General features: G+C 37.4%; 1 protein-coding gene across 1 annotated transcript in view; it reads left to right on the plus strand.

Annotated features, from left to right (window-relative positions):
* The first annotated feature begins 222 nt into the window (after window positions 1–222).
* Window positions 223–23,216, plus strand: part of LOC145715124 (uncharacterized) — a 37,326-nt gene continuing 14,332 nt past the window's right edge. Inside the window, exons 1-11 of the mRNA XM_081794742.1 lie at window positions 223–329; window positions 1,122–1,175; window positions 3,307–3,405; window positions 5,744–5,797; window positions 6,840–6,944; window positions 7,474–7,524; window positions 8,422–8,526; window positions 19,905–19,958; window positions 20,778–20,882; window positions 22,009–22,062; window positions 22,657–22,761. Of these exons, the coding sequence (XP_081650868.1) occupies window positions 269–329; window positions 1,122–1,175; window positions 3,307–3,405; window positions 5,744–5,797; window positions 6,840–6,944; window positions 7,474–7,524; window positions 8,422–8,526; window positions 19,905–19,958; window positions 20,778–20,882; window positions 22,009–22,062; window positions 22,657–22,761 (847 nt within the window). The 5' untranslated portion in view covers window positions 223–268. The remainder of the gene's footprint in view (window positions 330–1,121; window positions 1,176–3,306; window positions 3,406–5,743; window positions 5,798–6,839; window positions 6,945–7,473; window positions 7,525–8,421; window positions 8,527–19,904; window positions 19,959–20,777; window positions 20,883–22,008; window positions 22,063–22,656; window positions 22,762–23,216) is intronic.

Raw genomic sequence — 23,216 nt, forward strand, 5'->3', positions numbered from 1 at the left:
TTCCCAGTGTTAGGGATACATCCCATTTGCTAATACTGAGGGACAAATTCTATTTTTTTATTTAGCATTTGACTCTTTTTAGTAGCAAATCTTTCACTCCATCTTTCCTTTTCATTCTGGTATCAGAGAAAGGACTAGAGCAGCAAAAGTAAATGTTTAGACCATGTTAAATAATAAGATTGTCCGTTAATAGTTTAACCTGTAACTATTCTGTCTTTTCAAAGGAGAAAAGGTTGATTCCAGGGACCTACAAAATACTCTAAAAGACATGGGGATTGAGCTTACAGACGAGGAGGCCAAGCAACTGAGGAAAACACTGCCCCTTGATGGTAAATAAATGCCACATAAATGCCACCATGCCTTCCAGGAAACCTGACTTTATGGGTCAGTGCGAGCCATTCTCAATCTTTGAGTAGTACAGTTTTGTCTTAAAATGCCATAAATTAATAGATAAAGGCACTTCTGACTTGAAAAGAAATTCTTTCAGTACCTCTTGGAACACAATCTGAGATTCATCGCTACATTGCCATATAGTAATCTGAGTGATTAATACTATCCTCTCAGATTGGTATCAGTTTTGCAATAAGAGCAAGGAAACATAATGAAGGAGAAAGAGGACATCAGTAGAATAAAAAGGAAGAAATATTTTAATGTATTTTTTAGAATTGCACCATGGGAGAGTTTAATAAATGTCTCTAATTCCAAAGAATGGGTAAGTTTGTCACTGTGGAAAACATCTATCTATCTATCTATCTATCTATCTATCTATCTAGAGCACACGAGCAGGGCAGGGGTAGAGGGAGAGAGAGAGAGAGAGAGAGAGAGAGAGAGAGAGAGAGAGAGAGAGAGAGAATCTCAAGCAGGCTCCACAGTCAGCACAGAGCCTGACATGGGGTTCAGTCTGATGACTGAGATCATGACCTGAGCCCAAATCAAGAGTCAGATCCTTAACCGACTGAGCCACTCAGGCACCACAAACATTTATATTTTTAAATGTCCATATCGTATAACTATAAAATAGATGCATTTTTAAAGCAAATCATTGAAATGTATCTTTCTACAATCATATAATTTGTAATGTTTTGGTTTTCTGGAGATCTGAATTGTACTTTTTCTTACAGCCCACGGAAAGGTGTTTCAAAGCAGGTTGCTGAAGGATGTGAAGTATAATAAAAGTGAGTAAGAAGCACAAAGATGAGGCATATGAAATATCCTTAAGCATTAAATTTATATCACTAGAATATAACACCTTATTTTGCTTCTTGTACCACATCTATGTTTTTGCTGGTAGTAATCCTTACTTTATCTTAGATGAAAAGTTCTCTACTGCATTGTGTTTTTTTTTTTTTCAACGTTTTTTTTAATTTATTTTTGGGACAGAGAGAGACAGAGCATGAATGGGGGAGGGGCAGAGAGAGAGGGAGACACAGAATCGGAAACAGGCTCCAGGCTCCGAGCCATCGGCCCAGAGCCTGACGCGGGGCTCGAACTCACAGACCGCGAGATCGTGACCTGGCTGAAGTCGGAGGCTTAACCGACTGTGCCACCCAGGCGCCCCCGCATTGTGTTTTTGAAGCTTTCTCTGAAGAAACAATTATATGAACAGAAATAAAGATGGAAGGAAAGGAAGGAAGGAAGGAAGGAAGGAAGGAAGGAAGGAAGGACGGCAGGCAAGCGTGTGCAAGGGAGGAAGGTGGGAAGGAGAAAGGAAGAAGGTTTGGGACTTACTCCAAAATGTGAGCAGAAGCAGACAAAACAATCTCAGAGTAAGAGTTTAGGAAAGGACTATAATCTCTCCTTCTTGGTGGAGATTACTGGTTATTGCTCTTTAGTTACACTTGCTCAGCCCTGCCCCACCTAACTTTTTCCTGGGCCTGTATGTTTAACGTTTGAGGAAACAAATTCTAATTCTAACTCTGCTTTTAACTCTTTATTTTTTTTTAATTTTTTAATGCTTTTTTATTTTTAAGAGAGAGACCGAGAGAGACAGAGTGCGAGTGGGGGCGGGAGGGAGCAGAGAGAGAGGGAGACACAGAACCCAAAAGCAGGCTCCAGGCTCTGAGCTGTCAGCACAGAGCCCAACGTGGGGCTCGAACTCACAAACCATGAGATCATGACCTGAGCTGAAGTTGGACGCTCAACCAACGAGCCGCCCAGGTGCCCCTGCTTTTAACTCTTTAAATTGTAACTCAGCTTGTAAAGAGTTGTACATATATATTGTAGTTTTGTTCTTTGCTTGAAAATTTTAGCAGTTATGCTAGATTGTGAAGTCATTCTCTTTTAGCAGTATATTCATGTAACAGCACCAACTATTACTATCTTAAAGAGATATTTGCACCCCCATGTTCATTGCAGCATTATCTGCAATACCCAAGACAAAGACACAACATGTCTCTTGACAGATGAATGAAGAAAATAGAATAAATATATATAAATATGTACATACATAATACATAATAGAATATTATTTGACCGCAGAAAACAAGGAAAGCCTGCCATTTTCAACAAGGATGAAACTTGAGGGCATTATGCTAAGTGAAATAAGTCAGACAGAAGAAAACAAATACTATATGATACCTCCTATGGGTGGAATCTAAGAAACCAAACTCATAGAAACAGAGACCTGATCGGTAGCTGCCAGAGGCAGGGGGTTGGGGAGAGGAATAGGTGAAGGTAGTCAAAAGGATGCAAACTTCCAGCTATAAGAGGGGTAAGTTCTGGAGATATAATGTAAGGCACGTTGACTATAATTAACAACACTATCATATTTTTGGAAATTGCTAAAAGAGTAAATTTAAAAGTTCTCACCATACACACAACCAAAAATGTAACTATGTGAGATGACAGATGTGTTAACTAAACTTATTGTGGTAATCATTTTGCAGTGTATATATATACATATATTGTACACCTTAAACTTATACACTGTCATATGTCAATTATTCAATAAAACTGGGGGAGGGGCGCCTGGGTGGCTCAGGGGTTGAGCGATGGACTTCGGCTCAGGTCATGATCTCGCAGTTCGTGAGTTTGAGCCCCGCGTCGGGCTCTGTGCTGACAGCTCACAGCCAGGAGCCTACTTCAGATTCTGTGTCTCCCTCTCTCTGCCCCTTCCCTGCCCATGCTCTGTCTCTCTCTGCCTCTCAAAAATGAATAAACATTAAAAAAAATTTTTAAATAAGATAAAACTGGGGGAAAGGGGGAAAACATTAATGTCTGTTAGTTGAAGATAATAATATACGTTCATGAATTTTTCTAAATATTTTGTATTCATTCCATTTTTTCTTTCCTTTTCATGTTTTCAAGGAGGGAAGATTGATGTAAATAACCTGGACCCTGTTTTAGAAGCTATGGAGGTCAAGCTGACAGAAAAGGAACTGAATCTGTTAAAGGATCTTCTGCGTGGTGAGCATTATAGAAAACACTGTGATTTTAAACAGATGTGCTTGCAGGATTAATTTTGACTGTTTCAAAAGTTTAAATTATTTGTTGCCTGAAGACATTCGAATAGCTTGCAGAAGAACTCAGGGGGTAAAAAGGCTGTTCTTTTTTTTTAGTGTTTTTTTTGTTAATGTTTATTTATTTTTGAGAGAGAGCCAGACAGAATGTGAGTAGGGGAGGGGCAGAGAGGGAGACACACAACTCGAAGCAGGTTCCAGGCTCCAAGCTGTCAGCACAGAGCCCAATGCCCAGGAACCGTGAGATCATGACCTGAGCTGAAGGTGATGCTTAACCGACTGAGCCACCCAGGTGCCCCAAAGGCTGTTCATTTTTGTTGCTTTAAAACCTCTCATCTATTTCTTTATACATCTTGGACTAGGGGTGGATGCTAGTGAGAAGGGGAGGGATTTTTGTTGTCTGGTTTTACAAAAATAGGATCTGCAATGTGGTTTTTGTTTGTTTATTTGTTTGTTTTTGCTGATCCGTATATCACTGCCATTCACACCGTGGTGCAGAACATCATCCATGAGAGGCTCCACTCCTCAGTGCCAAGGCCGTTGTGTGTACCTGCCAAATACAGTCCTCTCTGTGTTCTGACCATTGAGCCGGATGGCTTATTCGCTTATAAAAGAATATGAAGATTTGACAGCCACTAAGTGCACCTGTCATTGACACAGGGTTCTCAAAACTAAAACCTAGAAATGCCACACACCTATCTGTGCCTTCAGGAGAAAGCTCCGTGTGTCAAATCTTAATAATGCAGTATGTCCTGTGTAAAGAGGAGCCTGTGTAGATTGGCACATTCTGAGGAATCTGTCAGTGTAAAGTGGTAACATCTGCCTTTTTTATTTACAAATGTAAATGAAATGTAATTATTCAGCCATTCCTCATTTCTCTATTCATAGATATTGAGATGCTTTCTTTTCTGGTCACTATAACAAAGAAAGTTAACAGAAAAATATGTGTAGTATTACAATTTTTAAAAAATATATGTAATACACTTTATAAACATAAGAAAGTTCTGGAAGGCTATACACAAAACTGTTAGTAATAGTGAGGAGAGGTACTGAAGCTGAGGAGAGGTAAAAGAAGGGACATTTACCTTTTCTTAAACGCTCTTTTTTTTTTAGCCTGTTACACAAAGTATGTTTTAAATTCTACTTTTTTAAGCTTAATTTATTTTGTTTTTAATTTAAGATGAATACATGGGGTGCCTGGGTGGCTCAGTTGGTTAAGCGTCCAACTTCGGCTCAGGTCATGATCTCACGGTTTGTGAGTTTGAGCCCTGCATCAGGCTCTGTGCTGACAGCTCAGAGCCTGGAGCCGGCTTCGGATGCTGTGTCTGTCTCTCTTTCTGCCCCTCCCCTGCTCACATTCTGTGTGTGTGTGTGTGTCTCTCTCTCTCAAAAATAAATAAACACTAAAAATTTTTTTAAAAAGATGTATACAAATGGTGTGGTAAAATGACAGGATTTTGGCTGTTTTTTTATCTACCAATTAGGTTCAGCGGATCACTAAATTGACCACTTAAGTAACTAGTTCCTATCAAATATCCCTCACTGCTTAACATTGGTCTCTACCTGCCCATTGCATCAACATGTGGTAACACAAGATAACAATCCTAACGAATACTGAGAGATACATAATTTTAAAAAGTGAGGAAAGTAAGATTGAAGGATTACTCAAATCACACAAAGCCACTAACGAATGTGGGCCTGGCAGAGTTAGAACATTTAATAATTGAAGAAGAAAAATTGTACATGAATAATATGTACATGAATAATATGATAGGACATTCAACATACAGTGTTTTCAATCTCAAAAGATTTTAAAGGACCTCTTGGAACAAAATCAATCTTTTGGTAAAGGTTATTTTTATACGTCTCATTTCAAAGTTCAAAAGCTGTGGAGTACAATAACCTAATTTGCTCAGAAAAAAATCACATCCCAACACACTTGAAACAGTCGGCATTGAATTCATTGTTTCTTCTAAGAATCATGGAATAGTTATAATGTGAATTTTCTTAAATATTAGGTGAAATAAACTTTGACAGTTTTCATCTTTATTATTTAATGAAACCATTTAAGATCTTTTTTTTTTTTTCATTATTTATTATTAAATCTTGGTCCTCATTGCTAATGAATTATTTTCCTTGGTCATCTTCTGGAACCAATCTTAGATTGGTTAAATCTTAGATTTAAAAAAAAAAATCTTAGATTAAAAAAAAAAAACCTCCTGTCCTATGTATCTTTTTTCTGAGTCCATGTTATTATTCTTCTCTGATTAAACTTTGTCTTACAGGCTCTAAGAAAGTTGATCTGCAAAAACTTATGGAAAAAGTAGAGGATGTTACAGGTGAGGAAAAAGTTACCAAATACATATGATTCTGATTCTTTACACATATTCTTCCCTGTTACTTTATATTCCTTTTAAATTATGATATTTTGGGGCACCTGGGTAGCTCGGTCAGTTAAGTGTCTGACTCTTGATTTTGGTTCAGGTCATGATCTCACGGTTCGTGAGATCAAGCCCCGCATCTGGCTCTGCACGGAGCCTGCTTGGGATTCTCTCTGTCCCTTTCTCTCTGCCCCTCCCCTGCTTACTCTCTCTCAAAATAAATAAGCATTAAAAATAATAGTAAATAAATTAGGCATAATTTTTAATAAACTGATTTCCTGGACTTTGGTTTTTCAGGGTTTTCTTTTTTTTTTTTAAGTTTTTCTTTAAATTCTAGTTAGTTATCATATAGTGTAATATTGGTTTCAGGAGTAGAATTTAGTGATTCATCACTTATGTAACACCCAGTGCTCATTATAACAAGTGCCCCCCTTAATACCCATCACCCATTTAGCCCATCCCTTGCCCACCTCAGTTCGTTCTCCATCAACCCTCAGTTTGTTCTCTATAGTTAAGAGTTTGCCTCCCTCTCCCTTTTTTTTCTCCTTCCCCTGTGTTCATCTGTTTTGTTTCTTAAATTCCACATAGACTGAAATCAGAAAGTATTTGTCTTTCTCCGGTTTGTCGATGCTTTAACAACAAAACATAGTGCCATATTTTGTTAGGCCCTATAATCTCATTTTTTCCAGATTTTTACTAAAAACATTAGTGCAATAAAAAGAGACTAAAGTTTTATTACCTACTAGTAATCTCCCACAACAGAATATTATGAAATGCATTACTATGCACTCTGTTATTTTGTCTCTATTATTACTAAAGTTATGGAAATAAACACTTTAATATTTTACCATAACTACAGTCAAACAGGACTCATTTGACTTTATTATGTATTGAGTAGTTGGTGCTAATAATTAAACAGTAATAAGAGATTTCATTATTATTTAGAATAATTAGATGGTTCTTTAAAATCTCACATGTTACCATTTCTGTCCTTTTAAAGGAGAGGAAATTGATGTCAATGACATGGAAACAGTTCTAGGAAACATGGGAATAGAACTCACAGATAAAGAACTCTCACAACTGGTGAAAAATCTGCCAGTTGATAGTGAGTATTTAAAAAAAAATGTAGTCATACAGGGAAGTGTATTGTTAACTTGTGAAAACTTGTAAAATTGTCTCTATCTTATTGCTTGTCAGAAATAATTTCATGATTCATGTTACATAATTTTAAATGACTATTATATGTTAAAATTTTCTCTGTGCCAAATTTATCTTTAGTTTGAGAAGTAACCGTTGTATCATCGTGGCTCCTATCATCAGGATTCAGTTATATTACTTATAACTTTTGAGTCTATCAAGAGATGTAAAATTTAATCCAGAATAAATGAGAAAAAGAGAAAGGAGTGATCTAATAGGGGAAAATGAAAATATCACAAAAGAAAAGTAAAAGATATTTTTCAGGATGGCAGAATGTCAGTATCCCCATCCCTTACAATTTCATTATTTGCCACTAAATCAGAAAATTTCTAAGGCAGTTCACAAAAGATGTCTTACTGAAATTGCTGATTTCTTACTAGACAGTAATGAAATTCCACATTGCTCTTCTGTGATCTGAATAGTCCTTTTCCTTACAGATGGAAAGGTCTATCGAAGAAGGTTGCTGGATGGTATAAAGTTTCTTAAAGGTAAGGGAGAAACTTAACAAAACACAAATGAGTCTGAGATCATCACGTTTGGCATTTAGACTAATTCCTTGTGATTAAATTGTCAACTCTGCCACTTAACACATTATTATATACTTTTGTTTCTTTTGTGGATGATCGTGTTCTTTAGGAGATCATCTTTTATGTTGTAACTTGGAAAGAATTCCTATGCTTTCTCGGGATTTTTCAAACTTTGACAGAAGTAGAAATTATCAGAGCCCAGGAAACATAGCAAAAGTAAAGGGAAAATTAGCACCTCTTCAGTTAGTTTATTCAGCAACAAAAGACTACTAATCTGACATTTAGACCAAGAGAGCAAGAGAGTGCTAGAAAGTCTCCAAGAAACTGAAAGAACATGGGACTGAATAGATAGACAGGGAGCAGGCCAGGAAAAAGGTCATGTCTAAGCAAGGTTCCGAATACCACCTTCATGATTTCTACCAAATCCACACACTATTTGTACTACTATTAATATTTTCACTGATACTGATTTACTTTTTACTTAAATTTTAAAAAATTTTAAATGGTAATGGAAAAACAGCATGCCTTAACATAACTAGACATTAATTGTAAAAACGAACACAATCAAAATGAGACAATAGTGGTTAGAAAAGCTGGAATTGTTATCACCCTACTAGAATTCTCTGAGAAGTCATTCTGTCACCTTTCAGTTTTTATACTGGGCGTGCTTATATTAAGATTAAAATTAAAACAATAAACTCAAACTCGAACTCTTATTATTGACTCTGTCCTCCTGTAAAGATCTCATCAGGCTTTGGTTTTTTGGAGGAACATGATAACCATAATCCTCTGGAGGTGAGGGTTTATCCCACATTTTAGGGACATTAACTGTTACCTGTATACTTCTTTTTCCATAAGGAGGGAAGATTGATTCCAGTAAAGTGGATGAAGTTTTGGGAGCTATGGGCATGGACCTCACTGAAAAGGAGCTTAAAGACATAATGCAAAATCTGCCAGTTAATGGTGAGCATTTTGGATGCCACTGAACACTCCAGAAAAACTACTTTTGTAAGCCTATTTATAACAATCATTCAAAATGCTTGTTTGACATCAAGAAGGCATTCTGAAAAGCTTGGGGAAAAAAACTCAGGTCCAAAGAAAGAACGCATCCTGTCTGTCGCTGGTTTCACACGCACACTAGAGAAAGATTTCAAGATAACTTGACTTTTTCACTCAACCTTACCTTTTTTTCCCTACAGAGTAAGGGAGAATTGATAGGTATTGCTCAAATTACAATTGAGCTCTTTGGCCACATTTGCTAATGCGTGACATCAGTATTTATAAAAAGGGTACTTAGTATAGCTGTGGCTATCTGTAATGTTGTTGTTACTTTTCTTTGTTAATATGGCCAGAGTATCCCTGCACTACATGGCCGCCATCTCAGTGTTTGTCTGTGTCTCACCTTCACATGGGTCCTATGGGGAAAAGTCTATTGCAAGCAACTTAAAACAGTTCTCCTCTAAATCTGTAGCCCAGTGAAGTCACAGAAGTCACAGAGCCTCCCTTCCACCAAATGCTGTTACTGAAGCAATCACAAGACCCTGCCCAGATTCAGTCTAAGCTTTTGGTGGGAGATGTATCAGTCACACTGTAATAAGATCGTGTGGGGCGGGAAATCTATGTCTCAGCCATCCTTGAAACATATGTTCTGCCACAGCTCCTTTTACTCAGCATATGTGTTTTAGATTCATCTCTGGTATTGTCTGTGTCAGTGATTTGTTTTGGTGGGAGTTAAGACAGTGGAGCAGCATGGGGACCCTGAGCTTGCCTCATCCCTGAAGCGCAGCTAGATCAGCAGCAAACCACGTCAAGCACCTAGGAAACTGAGCTGAGGATCAACACAACAATCTGCATAACTTGAGCCACAGAACTCAGCAGGTACACAGTGTGGAGAGGTGGACTGGGGGAGAGAAAAGCCACGGAGGGTAGGGAGCTGTTTTTGCTGAGAGAGGACAGAGAAAAGAGAGGAAGAGAGCGCGGTCCATCACGATCATGGAAGAACAACACTTCCCTGAAAGTAGCTGGAGAGAAAGAGAAAGAGTGAAAACACTCTCAGGGGACTGAACAAGAAATCTGCCCCCCCCAAATCTATTGATGGGAAGAAAGGAGAGGGTGTCAGTACCACCAGGATTCTATAAACAGTGGAGCACAGAGCCTGAAGTTCTGGAGGTCAGTGCCTGGTGGTGCTCTGGTGAGGAAGTAGGGCAAATCCCCAGGGGCAGGTAGTGGGGTTTGACGGGTCCTTGTGCCAATAAGGAGAAGCAGTTCTCCTACTTGGGGTGCATTTGGTAGAGGCCATATGGCCTCCCCATGGGCAAAAGTCCCGTCAGACCCCAGAGAGCAGCCACGTTTGCTGGTATTGGACGTCAGAGTACGATGAAACCTGGAACCGGCTGTGTGTTGTGGTTTGCCGTAATCCCTGACCCTCTGCCACTGCACGATCGCACAAATGTCTTCTGGGGCAAGTCAGCACCTGGCCATTGCTCAGCAAGACTCTCCCCAGAGTTGGCACGGGTCCCAGCCTCAGGGGTCTCTCAAGTGTCTGGGGTTTTGAAACACAGCTCCATCTGAGATAAACTCTAGAGGGAGGTGCCACCTGGCAGGTGGACAGCTTGGACACAGACCGGGTAGGGACAGGGAGTCGAGGAAGGCCTGAGACAAAGGAGGGGTGCTTGATTGTGTCAGCGAAAGCACAAAGTTCCTATGCCAGAGACTAGGGAGCTGGGCGAAGCCACCTCTCCCTTGCACGCACATGCTCACCACACTGATCCACCCCAGCAAGCTAAGCAGCGCCACCTAGTGGAGAACAGACCGTTACACCAAGCCCCACCCAACTGCGCTTCCAGGCACATCTCCTAGAAGACCAGCACAAGTCACTCCACCTGTTTAGTGTACGGTCTAAAGAAGACTTCGTAGTTCCAGTTCTAGGGGAAACTGGATATAACTTCATTCAGGTTTCATTCCACTTGATGGTTCATTTATTTCTTCATTTTCTTTCCTTCTGTTTTTGCTTAAATTGTTTTCTGTTTTTCCTCTTTCTTGGATACAGAAAGAGAAAATTTTATTTTTATTTTTTATACCTTATTCTTTATTTTTAAAAATACTTTCTTCCATTTCATTTTCTTTAATTTTATTATATAAATTTTCTTACCTTTTTTCCCCCTTTTCTTCCCCCTTCTTGCTTCTATTCTATCAAGCTTCTTTTAAGAAGCAGACCAAAACACATATAGGATCTATCTTCCTTCATTTGATATTTTGTCTTCAATTTTTTAATTTTTATTTTTTATTTAATTAATTTTTCTTCCTCTAAAATGACAAAGCGAAGGAATTCACCCCAAAAGAAAGAACAAGAAGAAATGACAGCCAAGGGCTTAATCAACACAGATATAAGCAAGATGTCTGATGTAGAATTTAGAACCATGATAATAAAAACACTAGCTGGTGTTGAAAAAGTAGAGAATCCCTTTCTGCAGAGATAAAAGAAGTAAAATCTAGTCAGGACATAATTAAAAATGCTATAACTGAGATGCAATCTCAAATGGATGCCACAGCGGCAAAAATGGATGAAGCGGAGAAGCAAAGAGCGATATAGAAGACAACATTATGGAGAATAATGAAGCAGAAAAAAAAGAGAGAGATATAGGCAAAAGAGCATGATACAAGACTTAGAGAACTCAGTGACTTATTAAAAAGGAATAACATCTGAATCATAGGAGTCCCAGAAGATGAAAAGAGGGGAAAGGGGCAGAAGGTTTATGTGAGCAAATTATAGCAGAAAACTTTCCTAATCTGGGGAAGGACACAGACATCAAGATCCAAGAAGCACAGAAAACTCCCATTAGACTCAACAAAAACGGACCATCAACAAGGCATGTCATAGTAAAATTCACAAAATACACAGACAAGGAAAGAATTGTGAAAGCAGCAAGGGGGAAAAAAGTCGTAGATCTATAAGGGAAGACAGATCAGATTCACAGCAGACCTATCCACAGAAAATTGGCAGGCAAGAAAGGAGTGGCAGGATATATTCAACATGCTGAATAGGAAAAATACGCAGCAAAGAATTATTTATCCAGCAAGGCTGTCATTCAAAATAGAAGGAGAGAGAAAGGGTTTCCCAGACAAACATAACTAAAGGAGTTTGTGACCACTAAACCAGCCCTGCAAGAAATTTTAAGGGGGCTCTTTGGAGAAAAGATAAAACAAAAAAAGACCAAAAGCAACAAAGAATGGAAAGGACCAGAGATTATCACCAGAAACACCAACTCTACAGGCAACACGATGGCTCTAAATTCATATCTTTCAGTACTCACTCTAAATATCAATTTAGATTGGATATCTACATTGGATATCTGAATTGGATATCTAAATATCCAATCAAAAGACATAGGGTATCAGAATGGATAAGAAAAAAGATCCATCTATATGCTGTTTATAAGAGACTCATTTTAGACCTAAACACACTGACAGATTGAAAGTAAGGGAATGGAGAACCATCTATCATGCTAATGGTCATCAAAAGAAAGTTGGAGTAGACATACTTATATCAGACAAACTAGATTTTAAAATAAACACCATAACAAGAGATGAAGAAAGTCATTATATCGTAATTAAGGAGTCTGTCCACCAAGAAGATCTAACAGTTGTAAATATTTGTGTCACCAACGTTTCCACCCAAATATGTAAATCAATCACAAACATAAATTCATTGATAATAATACCGTAATAGTAAGAGACTTCAACACCCCACTCACAACAATGGACATACCACGTCAGCAGAAAATCAACAAGGAAACAATGGCTTTGAATGACACACTGGACTGAATGGACTTAACAGATATATTCAGAACTTTTCATCCTAAAGCAGCAGAACACACATTCTTCTCGAGTGCACAAGGATCATTCTCCAGAGTAGATCACATGCTGGGACACAAATCAGCCCTCAATGAGTACAGAAAGATCAAAATCATACCTTGCATGATTTTACACCACAATGCTATGAAACTCAGAGTCAACTAAAAGAAAAAATTTGGAAAGACCATGAATATTTGGAGATTAAAGAACATCCTACTAAAGAATGAATGGGTTAACCAGGAATTTAAAGAGGAAATTAAAAAGTACATGGAAGCCGATGAAAATGAAAACACGACAGTCTAAAACCTCTGGGATGGAGCAAAGGCAGTCACTCGAGGGAAATATATGGCAATCCAGGCCTTCCTAAAGAAGGAAGGAAGGTCTCAAATGCACAACCTAACGTTACACCTAAAAGAGCTGGGAAAAGAACAGCAAAAACAAACAAACAAAAACAAAAACAAAAAAATGAAAAAAAAAAAAACAAACCCTAAACCAGCAGAAAAAGGGAGATAATAAAGATTAGAGCAGAAATCAATGATATTGAAATAGAAAAAAAACAGTAAAACAGATCAATGAAACCAGGAGGTGGTTCTTTAAAAGAATTAACAAAATGGATAAAACTGTAGCCAGACTGATCAAAAAGAAAAAGGAAAGGACCCAAATAAATTAAATCATGAATGAAAGAGGAGAGACCACAACCAACACTGCAGAAATACAAGCAATAATAAGAATATCATGAGCAATTACATGCCAACAACTTGGGCAATCTGGAAGAAATGGACAAATTCCTAGAAACAAATAAACTACCAAAACTGAATCAGGAAGAAAAGGAAATTTGAACAGACCCATAACTGGTAAAGAAATTGAATCAGCAATCAAAAATCTCCCAAAAAACAGGAGTCCAGGGCTGGATGGCTTTCCAGGGGAATTCTACCAAACATTTAAAGAAGAGTTAACACCTATTCCTTTGAAGCTGTTCCAAAAAAAAAAGAATGGAAGGGAAACTTCCAAACTCATTCTACGAGGCCGGCATTACCTTGATTCCAAAACCAGGCAAAGCCCCCGCTAAAAAAAGAACTACAGACCAATTTCCCTGATGAACATGGATGCAAAAATTCTCAACAAGATACTAGCCAACCAGATCCAACAATACATTAAAAGAGTTATTCATTCACAATCAAGTGGGATTTATACCTGGGATACAGGACTGGTTCAATATCCACAAATCAATGTGATACATCACATTAATAAATGAAAGGATAAGAACCACATGATCCTCTCAATAGATGCAAAGAAAGCATTTGACAAAATACAGCATCCTTTCTTGGTAAAAAACCCTAAAGAAAGTAGGGATAGAAGGATCATACCTCAAGATCATAAAAGCCATATATGAGAGATCCACTGCCGATATCATCCTCAATGGAGAAAAACTGAGAACTTTCCCCCTAAGGTCAGCAACACGACAGGGGTGTCCACTCTCACCACTGTTATTCAACATAGTATTGGAAGTCATAGCCTCAGCAATCAGAAAACATGAGGAAATAAAAGCATCCAAATCAGCAAGGAGGAAGTAAAACTTTCACTCTTCAAAGATGACATGATACTCTTATGTGGAAACCCAAAAGATTTCCCCCAAAAAACTGCTAGAACTGACCCATGAATTCAGCAAAGTCGCAGGATATAACATCAATGCACAGAAATCACTTGCATTTCACTACACAATAATGAAGCAGCAGAAAGAGAAATCAAGAAATCAATCCCACTTACAGTTGCACCAAAAACCATAAAATACTGAAGAATAAACCTAACCAAGGATGTGAAAAATCTATACACTGAAAACTATAGAAAGCTTATGAAAGAAATTGAAGAGAACACACACACAAAAGGAAAAATATCCATGCTCCTGGATTGGGAGAAAAAATATTGTTAAAATGTTGATACTACCCAAAGCAATGTACATATTCAGTGCAATCCCTATCAAAATAACACCAGCATGCTTCGCAGAGCTAGAACAAACAATCCTAAAATTTGTATGGAACCAGATAAGACCCCAAATAGCCAAAGCAATCCTGAAAAAGAAAACCAAAGCTGGAGGCATCACAATCCCAGACTTCAAGCTGTATTACAAACATGTAATCATCAAGACAGTATGGTATTGGCGCAAAAACAGACACATAGATCAATGGAACAGAATAGAGAACCCAGAAATGGACCCACAAACGTACGGCCAACTAATCTTTGACAAGGCAGGAAAGAATATCCAATGGGATAAAGACAATGTTTTTAGCAAATGGTGTTAGGAAACCTGGACAGTGACATTCAGAAGAAAAAACCTGGACCACTTTCTTACACCGCACACAAAAATAAACTCAAAATGGACGAAAGACAGGAAGCCATCAAAATCCTAGAGGAGAAAGCGGGAAAAAACCTCTTTGACCTCAGCTACAGCAACTTCTTACTTGACATGTCTCCAGAGGCAAGGGAAACAAAAGCAAAAATGAACTATTGGGACCTCATTAAGCACGGCAAGGAAAACAGCACAACTAAAAGGCAACTGACGGAATGGGAGAAGATATTTGCAAACGACATATCAGATAAAGAGTTAGTACCCAAAATCTACAAAGAACTTATCAAACTCAACACCCAAAAAATAAATAATCCAGTGAAAAAATAGACAAAAGACATGAATAGACATTTTTCCAAAGAAGACATCCAGATGGCTAACAGGCTTAAAAAGATACTCAGCGTCACTCATAATCAGGGAAATACAAATCAAAACCACTATGAGATACTACCTCACACCTGTCAGAATGGCTAAAATTAACAACTCAGGCAATGACAGATGTTGGTGAGGATGTGGAGAAAGAGGAACCCTTTTGCACTGCTGGTGGGAGTGCCAACTGGTGCAGGCATTCTGGAAAACAGTATGGAGTTTCCTCAAAAAAAAGAAAAATGGAACTACCCTACAGCTGAGCAATTGCACTACTAGGTATTTATCCAAAGGATACAGGAATGCTTTTCGAAGGGGCACATACACCCCAGTGTTTATAGCAGTGCTATCAACAATAGCCAAAGTATGGAAAGAGCCCAAACATCCATCGACAGATAAATGAATAAAGAAGATGTAGTACGTGTGTGTGTGTGTGTGTGTGTGTGTGTGTGTGTGTGTGTAATGGAGTGTTACTCAGTGATCAAAAAAGAATGAAATCTTGCCATTGCCATTTGCAGTAACGTGGATGGAACTAGAGTGTATTATGCTAAGTGAAATTAGAGAAAGACAAATATCATATGACTTCTCTCATATGTGGAATTTAAGATAGAAAACAGATGAACACAAGAGAAGGGAAGCAAAAATAATATAAAAACAAGGAGGGGGACAAACCATAAGAGACTCTTAAATACAGAGAACAAACTGAGAGTTGGTGGACGAGTTGTGGGTGGGGGGATGGGCTAATTGGGCAAGGGACATTAAGGCAGACACTTGTTGGGATGAGCGCTAGGTGTTATATGTAGGGGATGAATCCCTGGAATCTACTCCTGAAATTATTATTGCACTATACATTGACTAACTTGGATGTAAATTTTTAAAAAATTAATAAATTTTAAAAATGAAAACGAATACGATTAAATACTTAACCAGAAAAAAAGAAAATTGAATCAGACCATAATCCATATTCAAATTCTAAATAAATGTTGATAAAATATTAATCTTTGTTTATAGGTTTATGACTGTTATAATATTATTCATAAACTATACCTTTTGATGTCCCCCTTTATATCTGTTTAATGATTTGACTCTAAGTTATACTTTGATATTAATAACTGATGGTACGGGTTTCTTTTTGCTTGTATATATGCCTCAGATATCTTTGCCCATTCCTCTGTTTTCAATCTTCTTATCATTTGGTTGAAATATATTTTGCGAAATCATCATATAGCTGGGTTTTTAAGGAACCCATCTGACAATCGTTCCTTTTTTATTTTTTTTATTTAAAAAAAATTTTTTTTAAGTTTATTCATTCTTGAGAGACAGAGAGAGAGACAGAGCACAAGCATGGGAGGGGCTGAGAGAAAGGGAGACACAGAATCCGAAGCTGGCTTCAGGCTCTGAGCTGTCAGCACAGAGCCTGATGCAGGACTCGAACCCACGAACTGCCAAGATCATGACCTGAGCCGAAGTCAGACACTTAACCAAGCCACCCAGGTGCCCCTATCATTCCTTTTTTTTTTTTTAATTTTTTTGTAATGTTTATTTATTTTTGACAGAGAGAGAGAGAGAGAGAGAGAGAGAGAGAGAGAGAGAGACGGAGCATGAGTGGGGGAGGGGCAGAGAGAGAGGGAGACACAGAATCTGAAACAGGCTCCAGGCTCTGAGCGGTCAGCACAGAGCCCGGCGAGGGGGTCCAACTCACAGACCGCGAGATCATGACCTGAGCCGAAGTCGGACGCTCAACCGACTGAGCCACCCAGGCGCCCCTGTCGTTCCTTTTTTAATGAGAAATTTCAGTTTGCTCAGATTTGGTGTAATACTGGATATATTTAATTTTGTTTATTTAATCTTATGTTTATTACTTATTTTCTGTTGTTTTTTTTTCTTTTTTCTTAGGCTTATTATCACTGGTTTGTTCAAGTTGTCATTCATTATGTTTGTTTTCTTCCTAATTAATTCTGAAGTTTCAGAGGAGGATCACATTTCATCAAGTCTTACATTTCTTTTCCTCCCATTCACTGTCATACTTACATATAATAACTATTACTGGCAATAAAATACTACTTTATTCTCCATCAAGATAGCCTTTCCGATCAAATATTTCATTTCACTTTTATCCCTTCCCTCTGACCCCCCACGCAATCACAATAAGTGATTTAGAAGACTCTTATTCCTCCTACCATTTCCCCCACTCCCCACCATGAGACCTTGGGAATGTCTTTTACTTCCCCAACCATACAGTTTTAACTCCCACAAACAAACAACTCATAAAATTTCTCTTAGGGGTGTCTGGGTGGCTCATTCAGTTAAGCATCCAACTTTTGATTTCTCCTCAGGTCATGATCTCACAGTTGTGAGATTGAGCCCTGCATTGGGCTCTGCACTGAGCACAGAGCCTTCTTAAGATTCCCTCCCTCTCCCTCTGCCCCTTCTCTGCTTGCTCTGTGTGTGTGTGTGTGTGTGTGTGTGTGTGTGTGTTTCTCTCTCTCAATAATAAAAAAAAAACTATCTTAAATAATTTCCTTTCTATTTCAAGATTCTTTAGCACTTAATATTACATATTCCATAAAAGATTACTTTCAAACTTCTAGAAAAGAAGGAAGCATCTGTTTTGACATCTCTGTGTTTCTACCACCTCAGGAGCATATATGTTTCTGCCCACCTATTTTCTTCCTTCGTGCTCTTTTAGGAGTCGGAGGAATTGGAATGCCCTCATGCTGGCCTCTACTGATCTTCACCAGGGTCTTCAGGATTCTAAATGCCAAGCTTTTCCCCAAATCTATTACTTTCTAGTTCTCTTGGTGCACTCTGACACCTCTCTGGTGCTTCCCTAGTTGAGAGGGGAAAGAATCCCATGCCCATTCTTTCTTCCAGGACACAACCAGAGCTGAAGGTTTGACATAGCCCTGGCAGCCTAGAGAGACCAGCAACATTTGAATTTCAAAGGCAGACAGCTTTGAGGTGGTAGTTAAAGGGATATGAGCCATCTTCCACTCTCCATGTTCACAGAAGCCCTTCCAAAATTTTTATTAAAGTAAATACAAAAGAGTAAGAATAACATTATAAATAAAGGAAAATGATCAACTTCAGTTTTAAAAAATGCCCTTGTCACACAGATGTTTTAAATCTTACTAGTAGATTCCTCCTCTGCTGAGAAGAACTTGGAATATTTTAATGGAACAGAATTCCCTCCCAATTAGACGGCCTATGGCAGAGAGCCCTTTCATCTTGGGTCAGAATTTTCCCAGTAATAAGCCAGATGGGCAAAGGAAAGGATGAACAGAAAACCACAGTGACCCATGTACAAAGCCAGGCCAGAAATTGTAATCCTCTCCAAGGATCCCATCTCTTTTTCATGACAGACTTGATTACTTGTAATGACCCAGGTAAACCAGCACACATTTTCCATTTTGCCCTGACCTGTAGTTGGTATTGATGCAGAAGTTATTAGTGGCTAAGAATACTTTGAGAGATAAAGAATAAGGTCCAAAAATTCTCACCACAGAATTAACAACATTATTGGTAATTGATACACTTTTCTGGTTTTTCTTTGAGTATTTTGTAGGCACTCAAAAACAAGTTTGTTGAATTCATGAATAACTACATGTTACACCGTGTTTCCTATAACACTAGGTTATAGCTAGATTTTCTCATTAACATGGAGTATTATTTTACTATGGGGAAAAAAGCACTTTTCAGAAACTAAATGATGGGAATTAGCCACTTTTCTTCCCTGAGCATAATATATTGGAAATATTGGAGTATTACTTGTTTCAGGAAATAATTGTGCTTATTATCATTCAAGCTGACATCTTTCTTCTTCTACCTTCTTTTTTTTTAATGTTTATTTATTTTTGAGAGAGAGATGGAGAGACAGAGCATGAGGCAGGGAGGGGCAGTGAGAGGGGGAACCACAGAATCCGAAGCAGGCTCCAGGCTCTGAGCTGTCAGCACAGAGCCTGATGCAGGACTTGAACTCATGAACCGTGAGATCATGACCTGAGCCAAAGTCAGCTGCTCAACCAACTGAGCCATCCAGGTGCCCCTCTTCGTCTACCTTCTTATGAAGGGTGTAGCAAAGGTTAAGTTTTAGTGTGTGTGCACTTGTGTGTGATGTGCACGTGCGTGTGTGTGTGTATGTGTAACCAGTTTTTATATTTTTTATATTGAGGTATAACTGACATATAACATTACATTCAGGCATAATGATTCAATATTTGTATATATTGCAAAATGATTACCATATTAAGTCTAGTTAACATCCATCATAATATACAGTTACAAATATTTTTTGTTTTGATGAGAACTTTTAAGATCTCTCAGGGTGCCTGGGTGGCTCAGACGATTGAGCATCCGACTCTGGATTTCAGCTCAGGTCACAATCCCAGGATATTGGGATTGAGCCCCACATCAGGCTCCATACTGAGCTTGGAGCCTGCTTGGGATTCTCTCTCTCTCTCTCTCTCTCTCTCTCTCTCTGCCCTTCTCCCCTGCCTGGTCTCTCTTTGTCTCTCTCTCTCTCAAAGGAAAAAAAAAACGTTAAAAAAAATTAAGATCTACTCTCTTAGCAACTTTCAAATATTAATATTTCAGTATTAAGTATAGTCATCGTGCTGTGTATTACAACCCCATGACTTATTTTGTAACTAAAAGCGTGTACCTGCAAAAGGTTAAATTTTCTAAAGCAAATAAATACTGCTAAGTTTTTCTGCTCTATGCAACACATTTTCTTGGTCTCATTGTCATGTTTCTATCCAATTTATTCCTTGCCTTACAGTTAAAGGCAAGGTTGATCTGGAAAAGCTGATGAATGAAGTGAAATCTTTTTCGGGTGAGTAAGACATTACTTAAACATTTTTAATTAAATTCTAACCCTATGTTATATTTTGCATAGTGTTTTCCCAATATTATATCATAAATTTATTAATGTTGATATTTTACATATTTTCATGAAGTATTTCCATTCAACTTTACTTCTCCCTTTGACTTTGAATTATCTAGCATTTGGCTACAAAAGAAAATGGTGATATTTAAGTAATAATGATATTTTCTTGTAGTTTCTGCCAGTATTATATTGATCCTAACCAGTGTTTAAATCAGAGGTTTAACAAACGGGCCACCCATGAATTGAATCCAGTCTGCAGTCAAGTTTTGTAAGATAAGGCAACACTGGCCCTACATTTCCTCACCACAATAACTGATGTATTTTCTCTTGGGACAAGGCATGTGCTAGTTTCACTCATTCCTTCTTTGTCTAGGCTCCTATAAGCTTTTGAGTTAATGACTACTGGCTTGAGTAGCCAAATAGGCACAGAATATAGGAAGATGAATAAGTTTAGAAAATATTCTGCTTTAAATAATAATCACATGATTCAACATTAAAAAGAGAAAAACAGATTAAATATCCTAAATTACTAGCCAATTATATAACCATTTTCTTCTATGGTGTCTTGCCATTAGTCTTAGGAGGCCACTCTGTCTTTACGAAGAATCAAGGAATAAGTTTTGCCTCATTATTCTTAAACACTATTAGAATATATGAGAATATGAAAGTGAGGATGGTATTCTTCTAAGTCAGCCGTTTCATTATTTTGGATCATTATAATGTCCTAAAATTTCCATGTGTCAACAATCCGTTTTTCTTTCAAAGGAGACAAAGTTGATGCCAATAGACTTGAAAGTGTTTTCGAAAACTTGGGGATCAAGCTCACACCTAATGAACATTTGAACTTGCTGAAGACACTGCCACTTGATGGTGAGTCTTATGGGTGCTATTTTGGTGTTTTAGAAAGACTAGTTTTGTAGAAGTATATGAAAAATTACAAAATAAATTAAAAATGCTTGAAAACTGTTAAAAAGCTAATGCAAATACACAGAAAAATCTCACCACTTGGATTTTGATTTAAAAATCATCTGTCTAAAAATAAAAAATAAGATAAAATAAATTAAAAAATAAAAAAAAAATAAAAATCATCTGTCTAAGCCTTTTCAGTTATGAGTTGCTATCAAAGGAAAAATTCATTACTCAGCCCTCAGGTTACTGATCAGCTGGATTTAAAAAAAAAAAAAAAAGCATTTAAAAAAAAGAAAAAAGAAAGAGAGGAAGGTGTCCAGTTTTCCCAGCACCAACTAATAGTTGTGTGTTTCTGCAGCATCGAATATATAGTTTATCAATAAGTGGGTAATATGGCACATTGAGAAAAGGCCATAGTTCTTAACTACAACAAAAAATTTCATAAAAAATGCTTTTAGTCCTCTAACCCAAAGATAATCATTATTAATATTTTCATACATTTCCTTCTAGTGCACAGTAGATACTAGATTGATAGATAATATTTATGTGTTATTAATTTATTTATAACTGTTATGTCTTCACAATGGTAACGTATTTATCATAGAAACCTTGATAGTGTAGATAAGTGAAAATAAAACCTCTCTATTCCCAACTCAAAGTGATAGCTACCGTGAAAAATGAGATGTATATTTTACAGTTTTCCATCTTTGAATATATGTCCTTTTTTTATTTGACAGCCTTGTGGATAAATCTTTGTAAGCATTCTGAAATCTTTTGAGATGAAATTCCTTTAAGTAGACTTACAGAATGGAAGATATTTTGTCTTCTCACTTGCCTTTCAGAATATTTATAATTTGAACTCCCACAAACAGTATTTGAGGCTGTTATTGTCCCTACATTCTCAATACAGAAGAACAACAACAAAAAAGAGTATCTCATGATTATGATTTCCAATTTACTCCTTTACCCCTGAGAGCAAACATTTTGGTGTATCTATTTATCTGTTTGTAATTTGAAATGTTCCTTACTCGAAGATTTCTAAACTCTTTCTTTCTGACTCTGTTTTCAAAATACCCATTTTTTATAGCTGATGGAAAAGTGTATAAGAAAAGGTTGATGAAGGGCCTAAAGTCTCTCAAACGTGAGTAAGAAGCACTGTGAAAAGACAGAATCTGAAACCTTTAGTTGTGTCGTTAAAATCGGAATCGTCCTTTCCTATATAGTTGTGTCTTTATTTATGTTTCTTTAGTAGATCTGCATTTTATCAGGTAAACCAAGTAGTTTCCTGCACTAATACTTTACAGAAAGTGTTAAACTGTCTGGGATTTTCCTACCTTAGCCCCAAAGAAACAAAATAAAGTACGAAGCAAAAGGTGAAGAATGAATGCTGTCAGGTAAAGATTTCAATCAAAAGTAAAGGCAAATAATTTGAAAGTGCAGGCAACAAAAATACCTCTTGTTTTATAGAATATTATGTCAGTCGCCTCTAGCTCTGGCTTTTCAGAATCCTAACATAAAAGTGAAAGGAAGTTTATTGTCCTATTCACTGAACAAAACTGGATTTTTGGTGTTTGCCTTGAAAATCTTAACAATAATGCTAAGAAATATGTGAAGTGTTCCTTATTATAATAAAACATATGCTTGATAAAGAGGAATAATAACACAGTAGAGTGAATGCACGGCCCCAGTTTTAGAAAGATTGTTTTACTATATTCCTTTCCTGCTCCTTACTTAGGAGGCAGTGTTGATGTCAATAAGCTGGACACTCTTTTAGAAAACATGGGAATCAGCATCACAGAAGGAGAATTCATGGATCTGATAGAAAGATTGCCAGATGATGGTGAGCACTGACATTCCCCCTTTACTTTTTAAGAGATATTTATTGTTTTCATCTTTATTGAGATGCAGTCAACATATAACGTTGTGTAAGTTTAAGGTGTAAACCTGTTGATTTTATATACTTGTATATTGCAAAACGTTTATGCCATAACTAACACCCCTGTTGCATCACATAATTACCTTTCTTTTTTATGGTGAAAACATTTACGATCTACTCTCTTAGGAACTTTCAAGTATGTAAGACAGTGTTATTAACTATAATCACCATTCTGTATTATAGTCTCAGAATTTACTCACATTAGAAATGGGAGTTTGTACCTTTAACCTAACACCTCCCCATTTCCCCACCTCCTCCCTCAGCCCCTCATAACCACAATTTTACTGTTTCTGTGAGTTCAGTTTTTTTAGATTCCACATGCAAGTGATATCATATAGTATTGGTCTTTCTCTGTCCAA

This window comes from Panthera onca (genome assembly GCF_046562875.1).
Source record: "Panthera onca isolate mPanOnc1 chromosome E1 unlocalized genomic scaffold, mPanOnc1 haplotype 2 h2.Chr16_ul_12, whole genome shotgun sequence".
NCBI lineage: Eukaryota > Metazoa > Chordata > Mammalia > Carnivora > Felidae > Panthera > Panthera onca.